Source organism: Leptosomus discolor, chromosome 5, assembly GCF_034619465.1.
Source record: "Leptosomus discolor isolate bLepDis1 chromosome 5, bLepDis1.hap2, whole genome shotgun sequence".
NCBI classification, from domain to species: Eukaryota; Metazoa; Chordata; class Aves; order Leptosomiformes; family Leptosomidae; genus Leptosomus; species Leptosomus discolor.
The window spans coordinates 38,050,636-38,077,786 of record NC_141395.1 but is presented as its reverse complement, the minus strand read 5'-3'; the positions used below and the strand labels follow the sequence as shown (position 1 = coordinate 38,077,786).

General features: G+C 39.0%; 1 protein-coding gene across 3 annotated transcripts in view; it reads left to right on the top strand.

Moving 5' to 3' along the window:
* Positions 1–27,151, top strand: part of KANSL1L (KAT8 regulatory NSL complex subunit 1 like) — a 61,022-nt gene that overhangs the window by 11,266 nt on the left and 22,605 nt on the right. For all 3 annotated transcript variants that reach the window (XR_015183491.1, XM_086465034.1, XM_009951202.2), the window contains 4 exons: positions 8,021–8,162; positions 11,996–12,193; positions 14,938–15,059; positions 19,585–19,786. Coding sequence is in view for 2 of the 3 variants with exons in the window: in XM_086465034.1 (XP_086321160.1) it covers positions 8,021–8,162; positions 11,996–12,193; positions 14,938–15,059; positions 19,585–19,786 (664 nt within the window). In the remaining variant the exon portion in view is untranslated. The remainder of the gene's footprint in view (positions 1–8,020; positions 8,163–11,995; positions 12,194–14,937; positions 15,060–19,584; positions 19,787–27,151) is intronic.

The window sequence follows — 27,151 nt, the reverse complement described above, 5'->3', positions numbered from 1 at the left end:
ACTGCTTGTATGTTGTAATAATGTTCCATTTGCACATGTCTTTAAAGGAATATGTTGTAAGCTCTGTCTTACGTTATGTTGAGTATGGGATCCAAATGTAGCACTACTTTCTTGATTTCTTTTTCAAGGGCAGTTGTGTAATACTTACAAAGAATTTCTAGGCCTGTGTTCCTGGTATTTTGTTGTTAGTCTATTGATATACTGTTTCAAAGGCAAGAAAAGAAGCTTGTTTCTCTTTCTTTGCATGTTAGCACTATCTGATTCTCTGCTCTGTGTTGGTCTGATCTACAGCGTGCTTAGGTTTAGTGGAAGAAGCTGGGGGAGCAATGGAATTGTAAAAATTCGTTTTTAAGAAATTATAACAAAAGTCATTAGCAGATAGGTATTTTGCAGTGTATTTTTTTATTTTATTGAAAGAGGAAATGGTGCTGTTTATAATGGTGCTGTTTGTTTATCTTTCACAGGTTTTTACTTTTGGGGCAGTTAATTTTCTGACTGACTCCACCTCCACCAACCAATTTGGTCTTTTGTCATTAACAGCTCTAAAGAATTACGTAAACAAAATTTAAGAAGAAAAGCACCTACTGGGTTGTGAAGCCAGCCATTGGAAAAGTTCAGCGCTGTAACAGACAACACTTCTTTAAGAAGCTGAATTTTTAATTTCTTTTGTTGAGCCCTAAATTGAGTTAAGAATTCAGTGCAAATGTAACAGTTCAGTTTCTAATATAAAACCTGTAGTAATAGTGTGATTCTTTGCAGGAACCCTGTAGCAGGCAAGTACTGTCTGTGGCATCTTATTGGTTTGGAAGATGTGATTTCTCAGATGAGGGAGCATATAGAGCTCCAGTGTGAAATTCTTACGAAATTTCTCCTTTGCTAGGATATCCAAGCACAGAGACTTCGCTTTTTTATATTTTCAGTTTTCTTCTACAGCCTTTTTTTTCCCCAAATATTGATTTTCCTCTTCTCCCCTTCCCACTGTCCCTTCTAAACTTATTTGTAGAAGATGTAAAAATCTTACTCTCTTGCTACTTCATTTTTTACCCCCTTTCTAGTTCTGTACCATGAATTTTCTCTTCAAGGGAAAATCACAGCTATGGTCGATAATTTCAGGTGTTACTGCATAAATTCGTCAGGCCTGATGGCTTAGCAGAAATGTTCAGCTGGATAAAGTTTTTTGGTTTTGGAAGATAAGATGTGTATTATGTGTTAGAATCAACATATGTTTCTGGATGCAATTCTGAAAGTATTAAATAGCAACAATATGTCAGAGATGGTGGGACCAGGCATGGGTGCCAGAAATTGTTGTGATATGCAGTTGCCGACATCTGTAGGTGATAGGGAGAACTGTAACAGTGTAGTGTTTCAGAAGAAAATCTCTGCCAGGTAAAAATTTCTGTTAAACACCAAAGAACATAGCAAACCCTGAGGCTTATTTTTTTCGTGACATTGCTTGGCTTGGTGCTGGTTGTCACAAAATAGCTGCATATTGCTCTCTGCAGTGAGTCTGCAGCAAGTGCTCCTGGCTGATCTGAGCACAGGCTGATAGCGAACCGTCAGAGTAAATAGCGTTTTGTTGTGTAGCATTGATCGGATATGATACCAGAGGACAATATTTGTTGCAGTTTGTTTTAATCTTGTTTGCACTCTGGAATGCGTAGAAGAGACTGAGTTGATCAAACAGCACTCACTGTTTCATCACTCGCTGAAGGTGGTTGTTATGGGTTTAACAGTTAACTGGTCCAGGGAAATTAATACTTCAACAGCAACTGAAGTTAGTTCATTCTGAAAACAAACATTAAGTAGGTGTGCCAGCACAGAATTAGTCTTTGGGAAAGCATTTACGGGTCATTTCATAGTTGGACGTGTTTGTTCAGCCATTACAAGCATTGGAAGTTTTTGTTGGGAGTGGGCATTTTTATCTCATGAGTAAAATGTAGATAAGATTATCTAAAATACATGCACTACATATCTGAATTCACCTAATTTAAATGTTTTATATGGTACCATCTCCTAGTTTTCATAGGTAATCTCTTATTTACTGTCAGTGTCTGCAGAGTGAGGAAAAATGGACATGTTGAATTTCACCAATGTATTGACAGAAGGTATCAGAAGCCCTTTGCTCACCTTAATGGCTTGCAAGAAAATGCTTGTATTCAGGCCAGCTGCTTTTTGAGCATTGCCATGTGTAGTCACAGGAAAACTGACTGTAATGCTGGTGTAAAATTAGGGGCAGCTCAGGAAGTTGACAGGCTTGCAGCTCCAGTTCTGAGGGACCCCCACCGTACTGGCATGCTGTTGAGCATTTGTGGTAGAGTGCCATGTGGTGAATATGAACAATTTTGTATTTTTGAACAACTGAGTGAGCTTCCCAAGAGAACTGGGGAATGTCTGATTTTTTTCCAGTGTGTTAAGTCTCATGAATTTCGTTGTGAGTTTCTTATGATGCCTGGACGGCATTTATAGATCTGGAGAGCTTTCAGTTTTTTTGCTTTTCAATTTCTGGAGTTGAGACCTTCATCTAAATGATAAACTTCTGCCATTGTTTTCAGTGACTCCCACCAAGGAAGGTGATTAGCTTTTTATCCTGAGAGTAATCAATCTGTAGTTTACAAGCTGCTACTTGCTCCCAAGTACTTCAGTGTCGCATGATTGGCAATAGGCCTCTGATAGCCCAGGAATTCCCAGTGAGAGGAGAGGAACCAGCAGCGATGGTAGAGGTCAGGGTTACAGGGTCGCTTTAGGATAAATAATCTGAAAACTGGATGCCAGAACAATGTGGATTAAACTGAAGGGGTTATGGTCTGACAGAAAGAGCAAAATACACTGTGTTAGGAAACTGAGTGGAAATATAATTATGGGAGAATGTCAGGAACAACTGCGATTCTTACGTTTAATGCACTGTTTTGGAATTGGAGAAGTTTTTCCCACCCACACTACATGGGTGCCTTGCTCTCTGGCTTGTGTTTAAGAATGTTGTAACTTGACGATGTTGGTGTTCTTTGAAACAAACGTTTTGGAAGGAGACCATGTTTTGGGTTGACAAACCTGCGTTTTGGCATTTGATGTGGGTCTGTTGCAAGCATGTTCCTTTCCTGTTCAGTAGGAAGCATCCTGTCATTGTCCTTGCAGACGTGTCATGGTAGGGGCATGTTCCTTGTTCTCACTGGGAGTTACGAGAATGGAAGGCCTCAGTTTCCTTCTAATTTTGAGGCTATAAGATACTTGTGGAGAGTCTTGCCTTGGGCACAGGGCTGCACGCTCTAAAATACTCTTTCCTATGCCCACCTTACCTATGTGCATCAGCCTTCCTGGATACTTACTATCAATTCCACGTTCTGTATTTTTTGTGCATTTTAAGTACCACTGTGTTTCTCCTCCATTATTTATGAGTTGTTTTTCAGGCTTCTTGATTTGCTTGCTTATAAAAATAAAATATGCCTAAAAGGCTTGAATTCCACTCCTGTAAACAAACCAAAAAAACAACCCACACACAGAACCCAAACAACAGTGTGTGTCTAGCACTGCAATTTTCTCTTGGTTAGCAGTTCGCTTTGCAGTCAGTTAGGTTGCCTGGTTTTGGTTTTTGGGACAGACTGATCTTAGCTAGTGAGAAAACATAAATCACATTCACAACATAATGGAGGCACTAGAAATATTTCTCATAGTCCTGTCGTGTCCTCTGATGTTGGTTTGGTTACATAAAAGCATGGTTTGTTCTCTTTTCTCTTTTGGCAAGGTGATTGTGCTGAGGGCTTCATCCATGTGTTCTGCCCATAGATCATGGCTAAAAACTTACTTCAGTTCAAGCAATAGTACTGACTGTAATAGCAATGTATTATTTAGTGCTCTTCACTTGCCTCTTCAATCTCAGCAAAAGCAAGTAGCTTTGATGAAATGCTTGTACTGCCTCTGCTGGTGCTGATAATCCCCAGCTGAATTCTTTCCCATACTTTGGGGTGACACAGTACAGCCTGAATGTCTGCTTCCTAGTTATATTTTTGATCATATATCTGCGTTTGTGTCTGTGCTCCTCGTAGCTTGTTTGTTCTGCATTTCTTTTTTCTTCTCTTGCAAGTTGTGCAAGATTGACCTCCTGCAGTTCTACCAAAACAGGGGAGATGCAAGCCAGTTTCTCACATGGAAAGAAATTGTGCCTCTATTGCAATTCCAGCATATTTTTCTGGGGAAATTGAAATGAGATGGTTTATTCATACCAAGTCAGTATTGCTCTGTTCTCTTCCAATTCTAATAGTCCTGGATGAATGCAGGAGATCATCTGCAGATTTAGAGTCACCGCAAGAGCAGTAAGTTTATATGCAAGTTTAATATTTCACTGTACTACAGTACTGAACATTGGAAGCTTTTGCAAGTGTAACGTGGTTTATATTGAGTTGCCAGCAGAAGAATGAATTTGAAATTCCTGTGGAGGATGTATGATGTTAGAGTCGAAAGCATGGAAACCAAGTAAAGGTGCTTTGCGCAAGGAGCACACAGGAAGCGGGACAGACAGAAACTTTTTTTTTTCTTGTCTCATTCCCGACAGAGAACCAGAGCAGGAGCTTCTACTTTAGCACCTGCTCTGACTTCCTCCTTCAGTAACAGGCCTGGTTATTTTTGTAACCCTTTGTGGTTGGGTTTTTTTTTTCTTCCTCTCAGGATTTGCAGAATTAATGAATTCACTGGTGCTACCTTGAAATAGCTTTCTGTACTGAGTGAATGTTATGCTCTACTCTCTAACATCCCAGGAACAGATTTACAGATTTTTTTATTATTTTTTTTTAATTGTAGTAGTAGGTTATCATTTGTCACTTGAGTGACTATACTACTTTGCATGCAACAGCTCGCTTTAAGAGTGTGAGGATAGCTTATAGAGATTTTGTCTTCCTCTGAGGAGTTAACAAGGCTTACTGAATAGTTTGTAGAGAAATAGGCTTAGAGGCAAAGATGGTAAATAAATAATGCAGGATCAAACAAGATCAATATCAAAGGACAGACATGGGAACAGAATTTAGCAGTGCTCTCACCTTCTATGCTGTAAATGTGAGCTCACACTCGCTGCCTTGCCCTGAGCTTCCTGCCCCTTGCTTTGCGGCAGTGCAGAAGTGTGTGTGTGTGTGTGTGTGTGTGTGTCTACAAAGCATCAACTGGGAGAGGGAGCTAGGCTTAAACTTGCTTCATTCACCCTGCCTCCAAAGTTAAAATTAACTATGAGTAACTCTCTAATCCATGTCACCGTGTAGCTGCCCAGGTGCTTGTGCAGGCACTGTACGTAGGGCAGCCTGGAATGGCAGGAAAGAGAAGCTAAAATTGCTTCCTTTGGCATGAGCTTCAAATGTTTGTGCTTAGTTTGGTGGAAACTTCCTTACAGAGGAGCCTAAGGACATCATTATTACAGTGTAATTAAATCCTATTAGTTAAGAAATACTTGCATAGTATTTTAGAATGAAGTAAAAATATACAAAATATATTTGACAGTGAATGCAATTAATTCAAGAATTAATACTGTGTTTAAGAAAAAAACCTGCAAACACATTTTTTAAAAATAACTTGTGACTCTGCAGAGGATTTTTCTTTTTATATATGTATGACAGTAATATACAGAGGATATGATTTGTTTGTTTTAAGGTTATAATGTTTAACTGTTCTTCTGTTTTCTGCTGTGGTTTGGTATTGGTTATGGATTCCCTTACTGACATGCTGATTTCATATGTGACATAAGGCCAGCTTTAGCCCTTTCCATTCCGCTTCTTGTTCTCAGCTATGTGGACACTTCTTATTTTTCTCATTTTCTCCCCCCTTCTCCTCTGTCTGTTTGAGAATAGCTCACCTTTCTTCCCAAACTGTTGTATCTAGCTTGGGAGGTAATTCTGTCAGTGTGATTTATTTTCTTTCACCTAGGCTTTCTTGTTATAATGTCCTGGTTTGTTGAGTTTTGTTGTTTGTTTGTTCATTTGTCTTTTGAGAAAGAAATAGAAATAAGCACCTCAACACTCCTGTTGGATTTTTCTTGGTTGTCGTCTTTATTCCTTTTAAACTTTTTTTTTTCTTAAAAAGATTAACTAAAGGATTTGTTACAGCCTCATTAAGCACCTCCTTCTTAGGGCTAGCTTGTTGCCATCCCAGGGTCCTGAGACAAATCCTAACTATGCCAACCACCACGCTTGTGTGAACACATTATTTAATTGAACTCTGACTTGGGCCAAGTAGGAGTTCGGATACCCCCCTTTCCCCACAAACTGCATTTTATGACTTCCAGAAGCGCAAACATGCAAAAGCTGTCGATCCCAGAGAGGTTCTTGGCAAGAAGACCTGGTTAAAGGTAACCAGGGCTATTTACAACGTGCTGCTGATAATGGGAAAACAAAGAGAAATAAGAAGTGGTTTTCAGAAAAAAGGATATTCACAAGATGACTTCATACGCCTTTTTTCCTAGCACAAAATTACTAATAGAATATATAAAACGTAAACAACTTATTATGGTATGTATTTATTGAGTTCTTTGAGTTTCTCTTTGATGGTCATCCACTTTATTTGCTCACACATAGAATCTGGATTTAAACAGGTCATTTCAATCTCTTGTCTAATTTCATATGTTCATTTTGTCTGTGTAGGAGAGAGTTTAAGCTGGTTGTGTTATGTGGGCAGATAATTTATGTTAAAAAAGGGGGAAATTATTTATTTTAGAGGTAACTACCGGAGATTGTTTCTGATTTTACTATTTATGATTGCTAAAGTAGACTGAAAGTTCTGAGATTTTGAGTTATATTATGTTTTATAATCTTTGCCCTGAAAATACTAGGTTTTTCAAATTTGGTGATCCTCTACTCGTGCCAGGAAATGTCTAGCATCTTCTGCAGTGTGATTGTATTACCTTTCATTCATTGTTGAGGTAGTCGACACAAAATTCTGCATGAAACAATTGCACTTGGGTTATATTCCTATGACAGTTCACTGTCATCTACTTTTTCTTGTACCTTTTGTGATACTTCAGTACTCTTCATTGCCTGGGGAACAGGGGATCACATAGTCTGCCTGTGCAAAATTTACATACAGTGTCATCCAGGATTTAGATCCAGTAGTTATGCCAGTAACTTGAGTAAAAGCACTTCTTTTCCAGAAGAAGTTTGATTTTGTTTTTACAGTTGTTCTGGGTTAGCTGTGGCAAACTACTCGACAACTTTAGTGGGGAAAAAAGCACCAGTCATTTTCTTTAAATAAATACTCAGTTAATGTTAGGATACTAGTGGAAATTGCATACCAAAATACTGCCTTGGGTTGTCTCTGTTGTTTAAACTTACTGGATGTTAAGATTATTTGTTGAGTGGTACCTTATGTCATTCATTTATTTAATAAGTAGGTTGAGTAAAGTTTGCTGATACCATACCAGTGATGAATTTAGCATAATAAAATTAAGCTAATCACAATGTCAGGTACTGGGAGGCATGTCTTTTGTGTTACAAAATACACCTATTTGTAAACAGCAGTAAGAATGACCTAACTATACTATACTGACACAGCTATATTTATGAAATAACATGAATAAAAGAGATCTAAACTACTTAGTTGTTTTTTTTGGGCAATGACTTGGTATCTAGCTGGTCACTGCTAGATGGTGTTTTATTAGATTCCAGTTGTTAGCAAACAATATTCGTGGAAGCTTGTGGGAGGAAGTGTGGTGTAAGAATTCGGATTCTTGCTGGTGGAGTTACTGGAATTCTTTACACATCTGTAATCTGCATTAATTGATATAGTTCGGTAGTTTCTCCAGCTCTTGGTTTTATAATACAGAACAGAAAACTTGCTCAGCCTGGGGATAGCCAGTGAACATTGATCGTACTGGTTTGGGCAAGTTCTATAGTTACAGAAATAAGCTGATGTGAAACTGGATGGGTATAATCAGATATCTTCTGAAAGCAACTGAGATGCTTGCAACATGAGGCAGAGCAGCTGTCAAAAATGTTCTTGTGCAAATGTGGTTATCTTTATTTTTGGACTAACCAGCATTTTGTTTTCACAGCAGCTATACTTCTGAATGGAAGTGGCTTGCAGACAGAGCTAGAATTGGCAGCCGTTGGACATGGCTTCAGGCCCAGATTTCAGAACTAGAATACAAAATCCAACAACTAACTGACCTTCACAGGCAGATACGTGCCACCAAGGTATTGTCTGTAAGCTCATAAATGGGCTTTTCAAATAATCTTTTGATAGTGTTTCTTGTAATATTTATTTATTTGGTTCCTTGTTGTTGTTGTTGTTTGTTTTGCTCTAGAGTTCTTGTATCTGCACAGGCTATCACATGCAAAGACTAATGAGAAAGACATCAGGAGCTAAAATGTGTTGTACCCTAGAGGTACCAGTTACAGGACTGGGAGTTAGGAACCCTTACCTTCCTATCTGTGATAGTTAGTGACTTTGTTAGTGACTTTCAGGGGTCCAGCACAAGATACTGCATTTATCACACCAGTTTTTCCCTTTACAGAAGAGACAAGATTTGGGTTTCAAGTGGGGTGGTTGGTTATTAATTTTTGTGTTAGGGGGGGTTTCATGATTGGGTTTTTTGTTATTTATGGTGCATGTTTATTCTGAGGATTAGCTAGTTAATGTTTGTACAGCACTTTGAACAGGTCAAGGATTAATTATTACTAAAATTCCAATGTGTGTAACTCATGTACTAGTTTTTGTAAATTGAACTGGCTAGACAGTGGGAAAGTCACATTCCTAAAATACTTATAATCTGTCTATCAATTTAATAGGTTCCTCAGGTCATTCGCATATGCAAGAAACCAAAACCTGTGGTAATTCTGGTGGTGTGATAGTGAGGAGTTTTAGAGGAGGGCTCTTTCTCCATTGATGAGCCTCTTGTAGGTTGTCTGATCTATGCTGGGGTCAGATAAGCACAGATGGGGAGGAGCCAAAAGATGCTTTAGACTTTATGTGACTGAAACTTGGAGGGAGTTTAAAAGGAGAGGGAAATCAGCCCAGAGAGCATTTCCCTCTGATCACATGAAGAATACTTGTTCCTTTTTCTCCTTTCACCCTTAAAGCCCTCCTTTTCATATCCAGCTTTGTCTCTCCTGCTCACAACTTTTCCCCAGTCAGATTTTTCTTTAAAAAATAATTGAAGAGACATTGTTTGAGGGTCTGTGCTGCCTTTGTGGCCACAGAGTGAAAGGAGATCTGTGTTTTGGTGAAGGGTGAGGATGCCTATATTTTAGTGTTGTCCTAAGTACCAGGTACATGCACACTGTTACACCCAAAAGCTATCAGCCTTCAGGGTGGCATGAGTCTCATGGGCTGCTGAAGACGGAGAAATAAATAGCAGAGAAATGAGAGAAAGAACATTTCTTTTAGTCATGCATTTTCTTCCCATTAGGTAGTGTGTTGGCTTGGAGCCTAGTCATCTTCCTGGTGGAGATCTTTAGTGACATTCCTTTTTGCAAACTTCATGCCCCTTTTACCAACTGTGGTATTCAATATTTGGCATTGTGTCCCACAGTGAAGGTAGATGCGTATTTTCTTCAGCTGTGATTTTTTTTGTATACGTGTTTGTAGTACAACAGTGTAGCAGCTATGGAAGGACATGTGGGCAGATAGAAGAGCTCTTTGTTTTCATTTAGTGGCTGCAAAGTAGTTACACAATATCATTAGAATTTGTATGCAGTTTAATGGTTTCAGAGTGTTTTTCATGTGTTTTGAGTGGAAAAAAATGTGATTCATAGCAGTGAACAATGATCTCAAGCAAAATGTCGCTCCTCTAACAGCATAACGCAATAGGAAGGGAGATAGTTAACTTCTGGGCAGTTTCCTGGCCTACTGCATCGTGTCTTCTCCGTCTCTATGCACACAGAAGTAGCAGCTCTGGATCTTTGAGAGTCTTTCCATTTTAAAAAAAAAAAGTATATCTGCAAAACAAAATAATTCCACTTAAGGTGGGGAGGTGTGTGCAGGCTTGGGCTCGGGACTTCCTTGCCAAAACCTACTGGTTGTAACCCATTGAATTTTTAATTCCTATGCAGCCAGTATTAGTCTTCTAATTCTTTACTCCTTTTCTTCTGTGCCTATTCCATCTCTCCCTTTTCATACAATCCGTCAATTTTCTCCTTCCATTTCTGCTTTTCTCTTTCCGTGCTTCGTCAACAGAGTTCTGTGACTTAAAAAAATAAAATTCTGATGGAAGCAGGGGGTTTCCCCATCTTTTCACCACTTTTCCTGATTGTCTTTCTGTTCCCCTGCCTTCAGAATTTGTGGTTTAGACTTTTGAGAGTTATTTTTTTCACTCTGTGGTCATGACCTATGATTCTTTTACTGAAAAGATCTAAAGATTCTAAATTGTAAAAGAGTCTAAAGCTGTTGAGCTAGCTTGTCCTTCTCTTGTGGTACATAAAAATTAGATCTATACTTGAATTTTCTTGAACATACTGCCTACTTTGTAACTGTTATTGGTGTACGGGTTTTAGTATGATACTGTCTGGATTCGTTTCTATCTGCTGTAAATGGAAAAGCACAGATGATGGGCTACTACCTGATAAGGAATGTGGGAAATCTAGTGTTGACTTGGAAATTCAGAATCTTTGTGCCTCTTTTGGACACTAAAGCGAATTTTCAAGCACCTACATTTATTTTTAGAGAAAGTTTTTTTTTCCTGGCTTTGATTTTATAACTCAGAACAGGGGAATAAGTTAGAGACACAATGAGAACAGGAGAATTTCATGTTTTCTCCTAGTCTCCCCTTTGAAGTCTCTTTGAGACTTGCTTTCATGTTTCAGGGCAAGTTGCTGCTGAGGGTAGGCATCAAGGTGTGAGTAAAACTACAGGATCCTTAATTTTCCACAGCCACAATATAGATGAAGTCTGTCTTGCTTAAAAAATAATATAGGGGTTCTTTGTGTTCACGTGATGACAGTCTTCCTTGTTTGTAGTGGAATGGTCTTACTAGAAAGAAAAATTCGAGGCAGTGTAATTGAATGATCCCATTCTTTCAATATCTGTGTGATATTTGAGTAACAGTCGGTACTTAAAAGCAAACAAGTTCTTTCTCTTTCGAAAAAGCCTGCAGAGGTTTGATAGCCTTTTCTAAGTATTAAATTTATTTGCTCAGGATAATAACAAATTAAGGGACTGTTTGATGAACTGGTTTTGACTGTTACAAAGTTATTTTTGCTTATTATTTTGCTTAACATTTTAAGTTGTTAAACCAACTGAGGTGTTACCTAGGATTATATTTGAGACTTTCATTTTTATAATCTGTCACGTGGAAAACATAACGCAGGTATTCTTTTCCTAATTCCATTTACGAAACTCCATTATCTCCCTACCATATAAAGTTATAGTTATCTTATCAGTTGGCATTCTAGATGACAGACCACGTCTGATACCACATTCGTGCAGATTGTATTGAAAAGCAGTGAGATTGCTAGAGTACTTAGGATAGTTACCTCTGTAATTATGAAACTCTAAAAATGCTCACCTTAAAAAAATCAATTATTAAATTTTAAAAGGCTTTTATTTTGAATTGTATACATCTCTGCTACATAAAAAGTAACAACCTTGATGTTTTGATTAGTACATCAAAATAGAGCACTTTAAAATTCTTCTGCAAAATTTATTGGCTGCAAAAACTGTAACCAACTTCAAATCAAAGGATGGTTGTTTCTTACAGAGAAACCTCTTAAATCAGTGGGCAAATGATCAAATAGTTGCTTTAATAAGTATGAATTTCTGATTTGAATTTTGGCACAGATGTTTAAGCAGGGGTATAGCACTAGAGTGATTGCTGTTATAAGGAGTAGCATAAATGGTGCAGCTTTTTATTTATGAAAATACCTAATATTTCTGTATTTTAGCTGTTAAGTGTATTTAAAATCTAGTTTAAGTGTTCCAGAGCGTTGTTGGGAGAATTTGAGGGGGATGTGCCAGGTTCGACTGCCCCTTAAAAATGATTTAGGAGGGTTAATCCATTGTCAACCAACTGTGTTCAATTGCTGTTGTCTAGGGGATGGTGATCTTAGAAGAATTCCCATTTCCAAAAGACATTTTGAAGAAGCAAATACAATTGACAGACCAAGAAGCTTTATTAAACGCCACAGGGAATTCGCAAGCTGCAATTGAGAGACAGAATTCTTTGCCGGAGCATGACTTTGAAATGTCACCCAGCAGTCCTACTCTGCTTTTACGAAACATAGAAAAACAGGTAAAGTAAAATAAGAACTGAACGGTCAATGGAGCCAAATTCAGAAGTAGGGCAGGTTCCATGGTGATGACTTCCAAAAAGGAAGATATTTTACAGTCCTGAGAGTGGGTGCTGAGGAATTGAAAGGCTTAAATAACTACAGGTTTACAAATTAACCTTTTATTTCTGACGTGTCTGTGCTACCGCTTTGTTTCCATCAAAGCGGCCATGAAACAGCTTCTAACAGCTATCCACAAACCTGCCTTTCCTTTATAGTTAGGTTCAATGTAGAGTTGCCACAGGTTTTTTCGGGAAATACTTAATGTGAGATGAAAGAGTACAGCTGAAGATGGAGGTATGTTGCACTTGAAACAACAACAAAATGCCCCAACAGGATATAATTGTTGGTCTGCCTTTTCAGGCGTCAGAGGGCTCCAGTTCAGAGCTGAGGAATTCCAGGTACTTAACAGGCATAGCATAGGTGTAGCTGTGAGCTGGAGTTTCTGTTCATGATGTTTGAAACAGTGTTTCCAAAGTTAATTCCAGGAAATACGATACAGACTCCAGGAGGGTTTTCTTTTGCTAGAAAGTACGTCAGAATGTGGTAGGATCACATTGCTGAAGGAGATACAGGAAATTTGTTTTCAAATGAATTTATGCAGTTAGTGTAAAGCAAACCTGATGAAGCCAGTGTGGTGCATTAATATGTTGCTCTGCTGCTGTACATAAATTCTTGGTCATATACGCATTTTTTAAGTGGAGTAAAAGTAGCTTTAGGTACTAATGCCTGTTCCTGAATCTCTGTGCCAATTTTTCTTATTTGATAGTCCTACTTTCCTGTTCTTAAAATGCTTCCCCTGTTTGATAGATCTTATCCACAACAGACAGGAGTGAGGAAGCAATGAAACAGGAAATTTATATGCACAGTGCTGGCAATTGCACAAGGTAAACCAAAGAGCACTTTTAGACTGTGGTGAATGTCCCCTGTTTAAGTGATTACTTGGAGAATTAAATGCACCTTTCAGTAAGACATTTGACAAAGTAATGGTAGCATCTTTCCTGGTCCCTTAGTAGCTACAAACTGAGGTCCAAGAACTTTGATAATCTGAAAATTACTTGGAAGTAAAGGTGTTCTTCACTTAATGCATCTCAGATTACATCAGCCTTAATCCATTTACACCACAAAAAGCTTTGAGGTTTCATTTGCTTTTTGACTGTCAGTTCTGTAAATCGACCTTAACTCTGAAGGTCTGAGTTTCATCTTGTTCAGTGTCAGGAGTAGTGATGCTGTAGGCTGAAGTACATCCACAGATACTCCCCCAGAATTCTCCAGTCCTGTGTTAAAGTATTCTTTGTTAAAAAGAAATAATTTTACTTGTGAACAAAAAAAAAAAATCATAAAGAGTAAGAAGTGACTGAGCTTGGCAATTTTTATTAGTACTGTTTTCAAGTCCTTTTCATAGCTATGCAATGTTTTAAAAACATGTGTGTTTTTCCTTGTGTTTTGGAATTCTGCCATTGTTTCGGAGCTTTTATATTCAGTAGAGACTTTGTTCCTTACAGATGGAATTCTGTTGAGATTTTTAAATCAATCTGCTAAGTATTTTACTGGCATCTTGTTTGCTTTGTCCAGACCTTTTGTAATTGACTTGCTATTTCTGTGCCTTAATATCCATCCCTGAATATTTTATTCTGACGTGAAATTTTTACCCAATGGCATCACTTAAGCATGAACAGAAAAGGCATGAGTTGTAAAAAAATGGACAATAATTTTTTCTGCCTCTTTCTGCATAAATAGTCGTGCCTCAAAACGTAAAGAAAACTCTACTGGGTAAGCTTTAGCCATTCTTGTTTTAAACAGTCTTAGTTCTGAATGAAAATCTTACAATATAATGTAAAAGTTTTTTAAAAAAATTATGCCATTTCAGATACATTTAATTTGTTTAGTGTGCAGCATGCAGTTTCCTCTAAGAAAGCTATGTTTATTGTCAGAAAAGCCTTTAAGGTTTGACATTTAAAACAAAAAAATCATTGTAAAATGTTGTCTGGAGTCAGTCCAGAATTCGTTGCTTTATAAGGAGTAATTCTTAGTCTTAAATTAACTGCATTTGTTTTGGGGCAGTTCTGAATGTCTGAAAGGGTTTTGGTGGGGTGGGGGCTTCTTGTTGCTGAGTTTGAGGGTACCAGAACGTTTTAGCCATTTTGTCTATAGTTACAATAGTCCTCCTGTAGTTACATTTCCTTTTATAAAAACACCTTTGTCAAACTGCAGTGAGCAATGAAGAGGATTCTTTTAACAAGAAAACCACTTTGAATGAACAAAATGTACAATGAGTAGACAGCAGACTCCCCCCCTGCCAGTTGAAATGCTTGTTGAATAGCCAGTCAGCAGCTCTGGGCTGCAGCTGTTGTAACATCAGCTGTAAAGTGTTCTGGTTTCTTTTTTAAAACCTTTGGTTAAAATACTAGGATCACTAATGTGTACTATTTATTCAAATGTATAAACAGTGTCCTTGGCTGATTGTTCAGGGCTGTGTTGATTTTTTTGGGGTTGGGTTTTTTTTGTGTGTGTATAGTTGAACATAATAATTGTGAAAGAAAAAACGTGACACACTTGATTATTCGCAAGAAGAAACTAAATGTGATTATTCCATGATGTATGCAACTGGAATCCTAAGTAGGAAAACAACAACAACCCCAGGACCTTTGAGCTGTTGAGTCTAGATAAAAGTCTGACTACCTTTTACTTTTTTTATTTTTTCCAGAGTGCACAGCTGAGTGAAATCATCAGCAGCCTAATTGCTCCACTCAATCTGTCTCCAGCTTCTTCATCTCTTTCATCTAAGACCTGTAGGCACAGACAGCTGGTCAATGGCATCTCCTTCAGGTAGGTGACAGTATGGTAGCATTTTTTTTGAGAATAACTTCTGGAAAAGTTATATAGATGGAACTGATAATCATTATGATAGTAAATCAGGAAAAGAGAGGTGCTTTCTGCAAGCTTCAAGAGAAGGGAAGTCTTACCTGTAAGGGTGAAAGTAGTAGGGTTTTGTTTTGTTCTTAAAGACATCACAGAACTATGCAGTCACTGTAAGTACATATAACTACTAGGAAGATGAATATATGTCTGTGAAGTAGTGAAAGGATATAGTAACACACTACTTCTGATTATTTCAGACTTAATGCATTCTGTCATCACGAGTGCAACTTTATTTCTGGAAAAGCGACAAACTAGACTTTACTAGATGAGTAGACTACATAAGCAATGTCACCTGTGCCTCAGCGTGGTGGGTTTTGTGCAGCTTCATTAATTTTAAGCCCATCAGTCTTCAATACAAGGTCAAATTTATGTTTGCCAGCTACTTTTTCAGGAATTTGGAGAAAATATTTTTCCATTTATGGTCTTTTGTTCTGGATGGATGTACCTTCCAGGATAACTGTAGCAGCTCAAAATTAATATTGTAGAAAAATGTTTCTCAGTACTACTTCATACTTCTTAGTAATTCCATCTTTTATTCAAAGATTTTAAAGTACAGTACAGGCTGTAATCAGTATGAGTCTGAAAACAGCATTAAGGTAATTGAGTACAGTCCTGTCTTAGAAAAGACCTAGGTATGTGGACTCTTTCTCCTGAGAATACTGGTAATGTGGTTTTTGAGGATGGGAGGGGTTGCTGTTATTCATAGATCTTAATTAAGATCAAGTGGGTGGAGAAAGTGCCTGTGCCCTAAATTTAAGGATGTAGAGGTCCTGTCATGTAGCATTCATGCTCCTGACGTAGCAGTTGTTTGCACATAATATAGGGGAAAATCAGAAGATTCCTCTGAGTCTTGGAATAAAAGTAGACCTGAAAGAGGAGTTGCTAATAGAGATGGGTATGTGGAACAAGAGGGTAATTTAGCCTGTTAGAAGGCTGTGTCTTGAGTCTGACTTTTTCACAGAACGGATCAGGAAGGGTTCCTCCTTTTAAAAAGTGAGTGAAGTTGACTTTATGATGAGGGACTCTAATGATGTAACTTCAAGCCACTTCACTTCTGATTTATCAGGCATGGTCCAAAATCAGTCTTATTTCCATTTTATGAGCAACACAGCTTGCTCACGGACCACTCTTGCTAAGGCTGGTTGTTTTCCAATCATGACCTGTAAAAGCCCAAAGAAGAATGGGAAGAGTTGGAAGATTTTTCTCAGTGCTGTAGCTCTAAACTGGAGTTGGTGAGTTAGGTGTTAGAAGTGAATCCGAGAGACTTGGGAGCTTTCTAGGTGTCATCTTAAAAATCAGTTGAATAGTTAATTTTAATTTTTAACTTCTTGTGAAGTGTTTTGAAATTTGCAAATAAATACTGTTCATTGAAGATGGTATTTAAGTGTGATATAGAGTGGTTATCGTGAGAATCCTGCAGGGAAATTCACTGCCTCCTACTTCTTAGTTTTTTGAGTGTGTTTCAGTTTTTTGTGGTATTTTGTTGTTGTAGTAGTTTTGTGTGCAATTAATTGAGACAGTTGCATATATCAGTTAACTTCATTTCTCAGCTGCTCTTTCTAGAGCTCACTGTGACTGTATTAAGTAGAGGAAGTAGAAACCAAAATCAAATTGAAAGTAAGGTAATTTTTTGGTTTTGAAGAGGAAAAAGAATGGATGATAGTGATTTTTACTTAAGTAAATTCTTGAAATTAGTTGTAGGCTCTTGATGTGAAAGATATAATAGTCCACATTTAAAGCAGATCTAAGTGTGAGATGCTTTGAGGTTGGTAATCATGGGGTTGCAGTACGGTTGGTTACATGGGCTGTTCCCAGTGAAAGTGGAGGTGCATATATGGTTCCTGATTGATTAAATGTGGGTAACCTTGAATTGCCATTTGTCAAGGATGAATTTCATTAGTGGCTTCCTTTTTCTATGTAGCTTTTCTTTGCTTAGTTGAATCTAGATGCCAAGACTAGCTAGATGCATTTTATGAAGGTAAATGTTCACAGAAGCAGTTCACTAAGCTAGTGATAACTACTTTCTTATGAGGGGAGAGGAATGAAAAAGTTCATTACTTTAGTACAAATGCTGCCTGTCTGATGGCTTGCTGTGCATATGTGTATCTGTGAATAAGGTCTCTGCTCTTTAGCTAGGCTGCAGAGCAAGAAAGGCCAACCTATGAGCTTTCAAAAGGAGTGTTTCAGCAAATTCATTCGTTTTACATCTGGCAATGGCTCATTTCGCTCTTCTGTAGAATCACGTTTTGAAAACCACCCAAACGAAGATCAAAATAGATGGGTAACTCAAGCCTTGACTGGGAAGTCTATTTACACAAGTGGCAGGCAAACTATACTGCTGTGTGCTGGCACTCCAAGCCACAGAGCTGAGATCTCTGCTTCATCTGAAAATGGAGCCGTGCATTACTGCAAGGCACAGGAGGGTTAACAAAGCAGCTGGCAGAGACTGAAGAGAGATTATCAAAGACCTGGGCAGACCACCAGAACAAAGGCAGGAATAGCAGAAGTTGAGGAGCCAGACTGAGGAGCTTTTTGTTCTAATTTACCTGTCCAAGTTGTCTTTCATGTAAGAGGGAGGTATATGGAAGTCTAGCAGTTGGGCTTGCATCATCTGACTTCGAGGCGAATAATTATGAAGAAAATGTTTTGGGGAATTCAGAAAAAGTATTTTAAGAAATCTTTTGCATCAACTTTAAACATTGTATTTCTTCCTCAAGCCTTAAAAATGCTGTGTTAGCATTAAGAATGTCATGCCTCAGTATTTGGGGCTTTTTCTTGGCACTTACTAATATATTTCTTTAAATACTTTGACCATCCCTCTTTTAATTAGCACATATTTGTCATTGAGTCTATGTTGCTTGTTGGGATTGTTTTGATGTATCAGGACAGCTCAAATTCAAGCCTGTAAAGCCTTATTACCACACCAGCACAGCGTGGGATGGTGATTAATCACACTTTCATAACAAAAGCTTCTATTTAATACAAATGTAGTGTTAGAAGAATACTGCTTGTCAAAAAAGATTGATAAATGGCCTTGAAATAAATTCGTTTTCATGTTTTATCGTGTGTTACAACGTTACTAATGAGACTGTGACTTGCCAGATAAAGTTCATAAGAGAAAATAATGATCTGTGCAGATAGATGACCTGTTATGAACCAAGGCCAAAATATCTTGTATACTTGCATTTCTCGGGAAGTTTAGAGTTGCAGTCAAGGTCTTCAGCATTGTAAAAATAAACACATACTTGAGTGCTTTTTGCAGCAAGCCTTCAGCTTTGCAGGCAGATGTTGCTACAGCAACAAAATAAAACCAGGATACCTTTAAAAATGAAGTGCATTCTTCCCGTTGAGTCATTCCCACCCAAATGGGAGGGTGTTTTGAATTTTTACCTTACAGTGTTTCCTGTTCTGGTGAGCAAACAGGCTGTAGATTGGTGAGGGTGATCCACGGTTGTTACACATATATGTGTGGGGTTTTCTACTGTTCTTGGTCCTGTGTTATCACGTAACTTTTGTGATTGCATACTGTATTACAAAGGATGTGAGGACAGCAAGTGTGCATGTAGGTAAGGTTGTGGAGGAATGATGCTGTATTGCTGAGGGGGATTTGAAAGGGATAGACTTGGGGAAATGCAGATAGGAGTGAGATTTAATGTTAAAACAAAGTTTTCCCTGTGTTCTTGTAGACCCTGTCACATTGTGACTGGAGCTGAGCTTGCATTCTTCCCAATCATCTGGGTCTAACCAGCTCCTAGGTGTTGAAGACAGACAAACAGGGTAGGCTTTCCGTCCTCCTTCAGGAAAGGAAGAGAGATTATCTCCCAGGCTGGGCTTGGGCTCTGTTGAAGAGCTGTATTGGCATGTCCCTGGAAGTGAAGGTTAATGGCCTTTTGTTGGTTAAACTAAGTGTGCAGAGTTCCTAATTTTGATATCAGTGCTTCACAGTGAGTTGCAACTCCTACGCTGAATGGACACTGGTTTGTAAAGCTTTACTTAAGTTTCAGTTGTTGAGCAAAACTAGAAAATCTCAAAAGAATTAGAGCAGGACTCTGGTTCTTCTTATGTTAGCATGACTGCTGTCTTGAATGGAATGTAAGCTTGTAGGGAAGTATTAATTGTAACTTAAAGCTCATAGGTGTTAGAAAGAGAGTTCTTGAATCTGCAAAAAAACAGAAACCAGTGTTTGGACATTTGGTTCTATGAGCAGAAAGGTGGACAAGAATGATAAACTTCTTTTGTGACCGAATATGGAATTAATCAAATAAAGCATGTGCATGTTTTCCTGAAATAGTGTGCTAAAACATTTTAGTGTTTATAAAATTCTCTTAGAATTAGATAGCTAATGCTAATCAGTGTATGAAATCTTGGCCTGGGCATATGGGGCATATTTAACTTTTTGTATTTCCTCTCCCTATTAATCATGAAATTGCAGAGCTTCAGGCAACAGAGAGGTATCCTCTTCAAGCAGCTGGTTACTTGATCATCAGCACATCAAGAAAAGAAGAAGAGACAGGACAAGACTAAGATCTCTCTCCATGGCTAGTGTGAGCACATCAGCACGAACAAGGCCACTTCATAGTTTCCAGAAGAGGAAACTCTACAGAATGCACGGTGCTTGTTACTGGAACCAGCAGGTAGGCCCTTGCCTCTCTTTTTAGGAGACAAAACCAGAGTCCAGCTGCTAGAATCTACATGTGTCTTGTCTGGTATGTCAGAAGAATAGTTGCATGCTGTGCTGGTTATTTGTTACATTCAGGGAGCATATAGTGTATGTGGTAGGAGTATTGGATGTGTCAGCAGGAGCTCAGAGTTAATGAGTTGAACATAAAAATTAAAGATTGCTCAGAATTCTGCTTATCAAATCAGTTTGTTGTATGGCTATCTTTAAAGCCTTTGGACAGTCGAGAGCTTCCTTGGAAGGCTTGACTGCTGAGGAAACATGCTACAGTGTAAATCATCTGCCTGCTTGTTTTCAGAATATTTGTTTTAGCTACAAGAAAGTTTACACAGCTGGTGGCACATTATTTTCTAGGAAATTAAATTGCAATATTTTAATCTTGTTTCCATTTTTGCTATTCCTGATTAGTTATATTGCCTTTTTCATAACACTTTATGAATGTATTAAATCTCTTAAAATTTTCCACTTTACGAAGGAATTAATATTTTAAAACGTGAAAAAAAACATTGTCTGTTGTGCCAGGCAAGGCCTATCTGTTCATGTCTGATATTAATAGCATATTGCTGGTTAAGAATATGTAACGAGTTGAGCTGTGGTGCTTAAAGCAACAGTCTAATTTGGGAGCAGAAGTGGTATGAACTCATTCTTTAGAGCAGTGTTAATCCCAAGCGGTTTTAACTTCTTGATTTTACTTTGCCTTTTAAAAGTGTGATACTGTGAGAAATCTCGATGTCTCCTTGGCTAACTCTCTAGTATTTACTAAGTGTACCAGTGGTCTGGGGAGAGATTTCCCCTGCAAGGATGTTCTGTGTGAGTGTGCTGATTCAGCATCCTCTGCAAAATTGCAGAAGTGTCCTAGTTTTAACAAGATACTTTATTGAAAAACTGTCCAGTTTCTTGTTAGCTTGACTTCCTAGCTTCCTGGCAGTGGAGCTTAAAGACTTGGCAGCCTGCCTGAGAGGTTTGATGGTGGGGGATGGGGGTGTAGGGTTAGAGTTTGGGAGTTCTACATCCTAGACACTTAGGCTTTTCATTGTCCTTGCATTAACCACGGAGACTGTTGCCCACTTGGACTTCCTTGTTTCCCGTTCAGTCTAATACATGGCCTGTTAAAGAGGTCGGAGGCCTCATTCCCCAGCTGATGGCTCCAGAACCACAAGTGCTGCTTGCAGCTGTGGAGATGGCTCCTCAGCAAGAGACTCCAGGACTTTCCCTTCCTTCTACTTAAACATGAGGGGTTTCCACTCCAGATACAACTTCTAAATAACAGGCTTTTCTGGAAGCCTGCATCCTGCAGGCTCAAGTGTCTCACATTTCTACAAGCACTGCCTGTGTCTCTGTCTTTTGAAAACTGGGCCAGTTAGTGCACTTCAGAGAATAACAGTAGAAGCTTGTGAACAGGAACTTCAGTTCTGCTGCCCAGCAGCAGGAGTTCAAAGCAGAGTTTACATCTTTATCTTCAGCCAGCCATAGAGCTGAGCTGCTTTGCATGCTCAATAGTTTACCTTGACTTGTAGATTAAATAGATAAATTTGTAGTTTACCTTTGATTGTAGTCTGCAATCAAAAAGTGCATTACTAGTTTTGGCTTCAAATATTGAAGCTGGTGCAACTGTGTGTCTGCTCCATGCTGTTGACATTTCTAGCGCTGGGCTGCCTTATCCTAACGCAGCTCCAGTGTCTCTGTACCAAAAGTGCAGAGATGTCCCAAAGACAGTGTCGTAAAAACTGCTGCAGGGAATGCTGTTTATGCTTACTGCAGCTCTCAGCTCAAAAACCTGTGTTTAGACTCTGCTTTCTAATGTTCTCTCCATGGGGAAGTTAACTGAGAGGCAACATGGAAAACTGCGTCATGGGCTACAGATAGATTCTGCTCATGTTCCTGGAGAAAATAAGGGCTGGTGGCAGCAATCGGGCTATCAGCTTCAGATTTCACGCAAGTGCCAAACTCAGTTAAAGTTTTCAAAATTAAGGTAAAGCAGTGAACAAAGCCTTTTACACAGCATTGGTTAAAAGCAGAGTATCTGCGTTCCTGCTGGGGAACTGGACTGGACATTTTCCGCACATTCTGACAATCAAACCTAAATGTGTACTGAGTCTTTGAATTAAGAGCCATCATCAGTGTATTGTTTCATTCAAGAAATCTTATTCTAACAGGCCCTGTCACTTTCTTAGTCTTGCACTTGCTACACTTGGTTACCCAGCTGTTGATGAGATTGCTCAGCTTGTAATGGAAGAACACTGGCTATCAGCCCAGGCTGACTGCTAGATTAGGTAGATGTCTAAGGATAAGGATGCAAAATGGGGAATGGCCTCTGGGATTGATACCTAGTTTTCTTCGAAGATGCGTTTCTATTCCCAATAGTAATACAGCAAATTTCCTCTGGCCTTTCATAGAAAAAGAGGTTACTTCTTAGCAGCATGGAAAATAGTTGGATTTTTAATGTAATGTTAGTGTGCCGTCTCTAGCAAGTGCATCTTCCATATTTCTTCAAGTTTTACGTATTTATATAGCCCCTGGTACCATGATCTGTGAGAACTCGCCATTATTTAAGGTCATTGGCCTGAGAGCAAGCTGGAGCTAGGAAAGACTTGCTGCCACCTCCTTGCAGCAGATGTGCAGTTAACAGAGACCAGCTTGCCAAAGTCTGAGCAGAAGATTGAATCTTGTGAACATGGCAGTTCTGCAGAGTAATCTGAGCAAGGCGATGACTAAAAAATTCTGACCAGAGAATCACAGCAAAATGCAAACTTCCCATATGTAGAAGATTAAGAAATGCTGGGATAACTTTGAGATTTTTTTTTTTTTCAATTGGGATGACTGGTTGTATCCTTTGTGCATCTAATGGCATTCAGAGTGCTGTCCTTCACATCTCTTCATATTTGTTTGGGAAACTTGTCCCCCCCTCCACCCCCCAACATCCATGTTAGGAAAAGCAAAGTATGAAACCGTGAACTGCTATCCCATCTGTCAGTTCATAAGGTCACTGGGAAGACAGCCACATTTTTTCTCTTATCTGCTGCCATGCCGCATACATTTACAATGCTGTCAAAAGTTTGAGTATTTAGTGACCTAGTAGCCTCCCAGTGTGTGTTGAGAGATGTCTTATATTATCCTCTACTTTGCTGTATTTCTTTTCTCAAGAGGACTACACCTTCCCCTGCTCCAGGTATTTAAATAATGCTTACAGAGAACAATATCTAAAAGAGAACATAGAACTCTATGAAACTCTAGAAGAAGACCTGCCAGATCTACAAGATACTTAGACTGCAGTGGGGATAAATAAAACAGGATGCAGGGTGTTTGGTTTATCTCTCACAATCCAGTGTCCTCAGGAACTTGAAACATCCTTTGGGGCCAAATCCACTTGTTCCCTAATTCAGAATGACTAAGTACCACAGATGATCTGTGAGTCAACCTTTGGCCATGGAATCTGGTTTGTATCTTTCTTTTGTTACCTATAATAGCTTGATAAGAGTTTAGGCCATTTCTTGATTGTGAGTCAGTGCACAAGCCACTCGGAGTTAATCCACATGCATAATAACCCTTGGGATTCCAGTCTGTGCTTCAGTGTAGAGGACATGATTGTAGTGGTGCATTTCTTCAGCATGATTTTTGAATGGGTATTAAAACGTGCATGCAGGGTAGCACAAAGGAGTAAACTGCAGGCATGGTCTAGTAGGAGGACATGTACTTGCCGGCAGGGGTTGGGAGTCTGGATGTGCTTCATTCAAAATACTGGATCATGTGCGATGTTACAACTGGCAAGTCAAACAAGCTCTGGGTCATTGTCTCCTACAAAATGCATGTCATATAGTTTTAACACTGTAAGAGAGAAGGCCAAGAGTATCAAAACATTAAAACCAAGAAAGTCTTTAAGTAGTGGAACAGTGTTAGGGCTTGAAGACAGGAGCACCAATTGGATAGTTTCCCAGTGGTTGTTGCATTTATAACCGCTTCCCTCCCGACCTGGATTCTCCAAAGTCTAATGCCTGGGTGCAAATGCTTTTTCTATAGTGAGGACGTATAGTATCTCCATCTCTGGCTATTTTTTGCCTAAACTTGAAGGAACTGAGTTATCTGTGAGTTATCAAAAGTTCTATTAAGTTTGTTTAAAAGCAGACAAGCATTAGTAGTCAGAAACTCTCAGAGAGCGACTTCACTTAGCTGACGTGCCCTGATGTTTTCTTTTCTAGTATTTTATCTCTATGGCTTGCTGCAGAGGTTTTTTAGTAACAAGGAATTGGTTTTGCCAGTCGATTTTGTTAGTTTCTCATTTAGTATCCTAACTAGTGACAATTAGTTTAACTTTTTTTTTTTCCAAGTCGTGCTTCGCCGAGGGATGTCATTGAGGCTAGGTAGTGTTTTAATCTGCAAAAACTTTATACAGCTATAAATAAAGGTAGGAGGCAATAGAGCAGTGAGATCTGAGTCCTATCAATTTTCATCCTATCCGTTTCTTTGCAGGGTTATAGAGTACAGTCGTTTTTTTTAATCTGAAAATTCTCATTGTATTTGTATCTCCACCTGCTGGAGCAAGAGTTCATTGTGTGGACTGAGGCACATGGAGAAAACCGAATTCAAATTTGCGAAGGTGACAACACCCTGGAAGTTGGGACTTGAGGTGCAAAAGCTTATGTTGTAGACACCACAAGCAAACAGTTGTTATAATGTTGTCAACTCCTGCAGCTGAGTAATGCCGCATTTTTTCTCTTCAGTCTCAAATGGGAGTTAAGTGAGAGCAGAAGAATATCTGCTTTCGTTTGGTGGTTTGTGTTTTTTTTTTAAAAAAAAAAGAGGAGGGGGCGGGGGGAGTGAGTGCTTCTCCAGAAGGCTCCGAAACAGAGAGGAAAAAAAGTATTTAAATTCTAGGGCTTGGGTTTCTTATTTTAAGCTAGTTCTCATGCTAGTTCTGTGATTTTTGTGTCCTGCCGCATTCCCGGTACATGCTTAGGGACAGTGATACTTTTTGTAGATACTGCTTGATAAATACATATGGGTCTTTTGCCAAGTCTTGTTCTTTTTCACTTTTTAAGGAAGAGTATAGATACACTTGCATAATTTGTATTATAGCCAGCATGCAGGGCCTTTATCTTACTTGCTAACTGCTATCTGCAAGTGATCTGTAGCTAGCAGGAAAGGAGAATAAGGGACAGGGAGAAGAGGGTGTGTGCAGACAAAGTGCTTAATCATAATATTGCATGTAGTGTGGAAGTTGTACCCTGTTTTCTGCCAGGTGATATGTTTGTCCAGGGACGAATATTTTAGCACCTGCTTCCTAGAATACAATCTCATTTCCTCTACCATATTACCCCGTGATGTGGTTTATTTGCATTTAAGGAGATACAGGTGAATTCTTTGTGGCTGTAATCAATTACTGCTTTCTCTAGCTACCTCAGTCTGTAAATTTAAAGAAACAGCACTGTCTAACAGCAGTAACTATCAAGCATATTATTCAGTAGCCAGCTATAAGTTTTGCCTTTCACACAGTGAAGTAGTCATTTGCCCTTAGTTGCACTGAAAGGAGTCCACTGGTTGTCCCCCTCCTTGGTATCCCTAGATACTGGCTCTATCACCTGCTTCTGCATCATTTCCTGGCATTGCTGACTTCTAAAAAGCCATGAATACAGGGAATGTTGTTGTGTTGCCAAGTCTCCTGCAAACTGGTTTTAAGAAGAGGATGCATCCTGCTTCAATGGAAATGGTGTAGTACCTCTGTGGATATGTCAGTCTTCTGGTTTGGGGAGGAGAATCCCTTGGTTATGGTTTACCAAGTTTGTGAGTGAAAATAATATTTGATAAAATTACTATTTTGACACTGGAAGTTAAAAAAGAAGGTATTCTGTTAGTTAAAAATCAACAAAACCTGAATTGGAAAAAAAGAAGTATTCCTACGCATTCAGCTATTCTGAATGTGTGACAAGACTGTGGTGTGCTGGGGAGGAAGGAAGGGAGAACACCTTTAGCTTTGTGATACTGTGATACTGCCAGTGGAACTAAATCCATCTTTTTTGAGGTTTATGGCAAGCCAGTCAGCCTGCAAATTCTTTTTTTCCAGAATGAAAAACCTGGTGTGCTTTTCACAGTCCTGCACCTTTAGCTTGTTGTGACATTTCTGTAGTGTTTTACCGATCACATCTACTCTTAATTTCTGCATGGCATTTTTTAAAAGATATCCCTGTGGATTAACATGGCTTTCCTTCTTTTGGTTTGACTGGTCAAAGATTAAGCACTAACTTTGATTTTTCAATTGATTTGCTAGTTGAACAAAAGGTCTTTGTTTCAGGAATTGGAGGACAGCATACACTTCCCACAGAGCACGTGAAAGTCCATCTCCCATTGGCTTGTAACAGGATTAAAGAAACTAAACTCCATGTATACTTGTGAGAGGTGGGTGGTCTCTGAGAATGGTAGAAGCTACCGCTCCTCTTATGGCACTGACCAAAAATCTGAATTTGAGACAAGCTGGACGCCGAGTATGTTGTCACTAGTGTTTCTGAAAGTCTCAGTTCTGTTCCTGGAAAAATTGCTTTTTGCCCCATGATATGCCACTTTATCCTTATCGACAGCTTCAGAGGCGCCAGAGGCAGAAGAATTTGTTTACATCCCAGGGCAACTTGCTTTGCTGTATCTGACCTGCTTATAGATTGCGGGCAAGTGTGTGGGAAAGGTCTGTCCATTTGACATATATAGAAACTTCATCTGGAGGGGAGAGTCTGTCATGTAGCATGTGTCATCAGCACCATCTGTTATGCAGCTTCCCATGTAGGGATGTCTTAGATGCTTTGCCCACCTTCTTCCACACTACCTGTTGATAAGAGAGAAGGTCTTTGGGGCTTTCAGATTAACCTTTCACTGTCCATGTATGCTTCCCAAAAGTACTCTACAGTGTAGTCCGTCTTAGGGAACCCCTGATGTTTAGCTTGTGAAATAAGATGTTTCATTTCTTCTGGCAAAGGGACATAGCTTTGCTCAGAGCAGATTGTTGTGTGCAAAAGAGGTAGGCAATGGAGAAGTGGGCTGGCCTTTAAGACAGATGCTAAAGCACAGAAGCAAGCAGTTAACGTGCTGCTCTGTTTGTTTGAGCTGTACGTAGCATGTCTGGAGGATTAAAAGTTAGCAGTGTGATTGGTGTTCAAAGGGGAGTTGTCAGCCACCCACACGGTGGTTCTCTTGAATCCCATAATTAAATCTCTGCAAATTAGTTGGCTACTCATTTACTGAAGAACAGTTTTTAATATTGAGGGGGATAGCTGCTCTTTGATGTTGCTGAAAAGTTCTGAGTGTGTGTAGGGAGAAGAAATGCTTTTTCCTTGCCTTT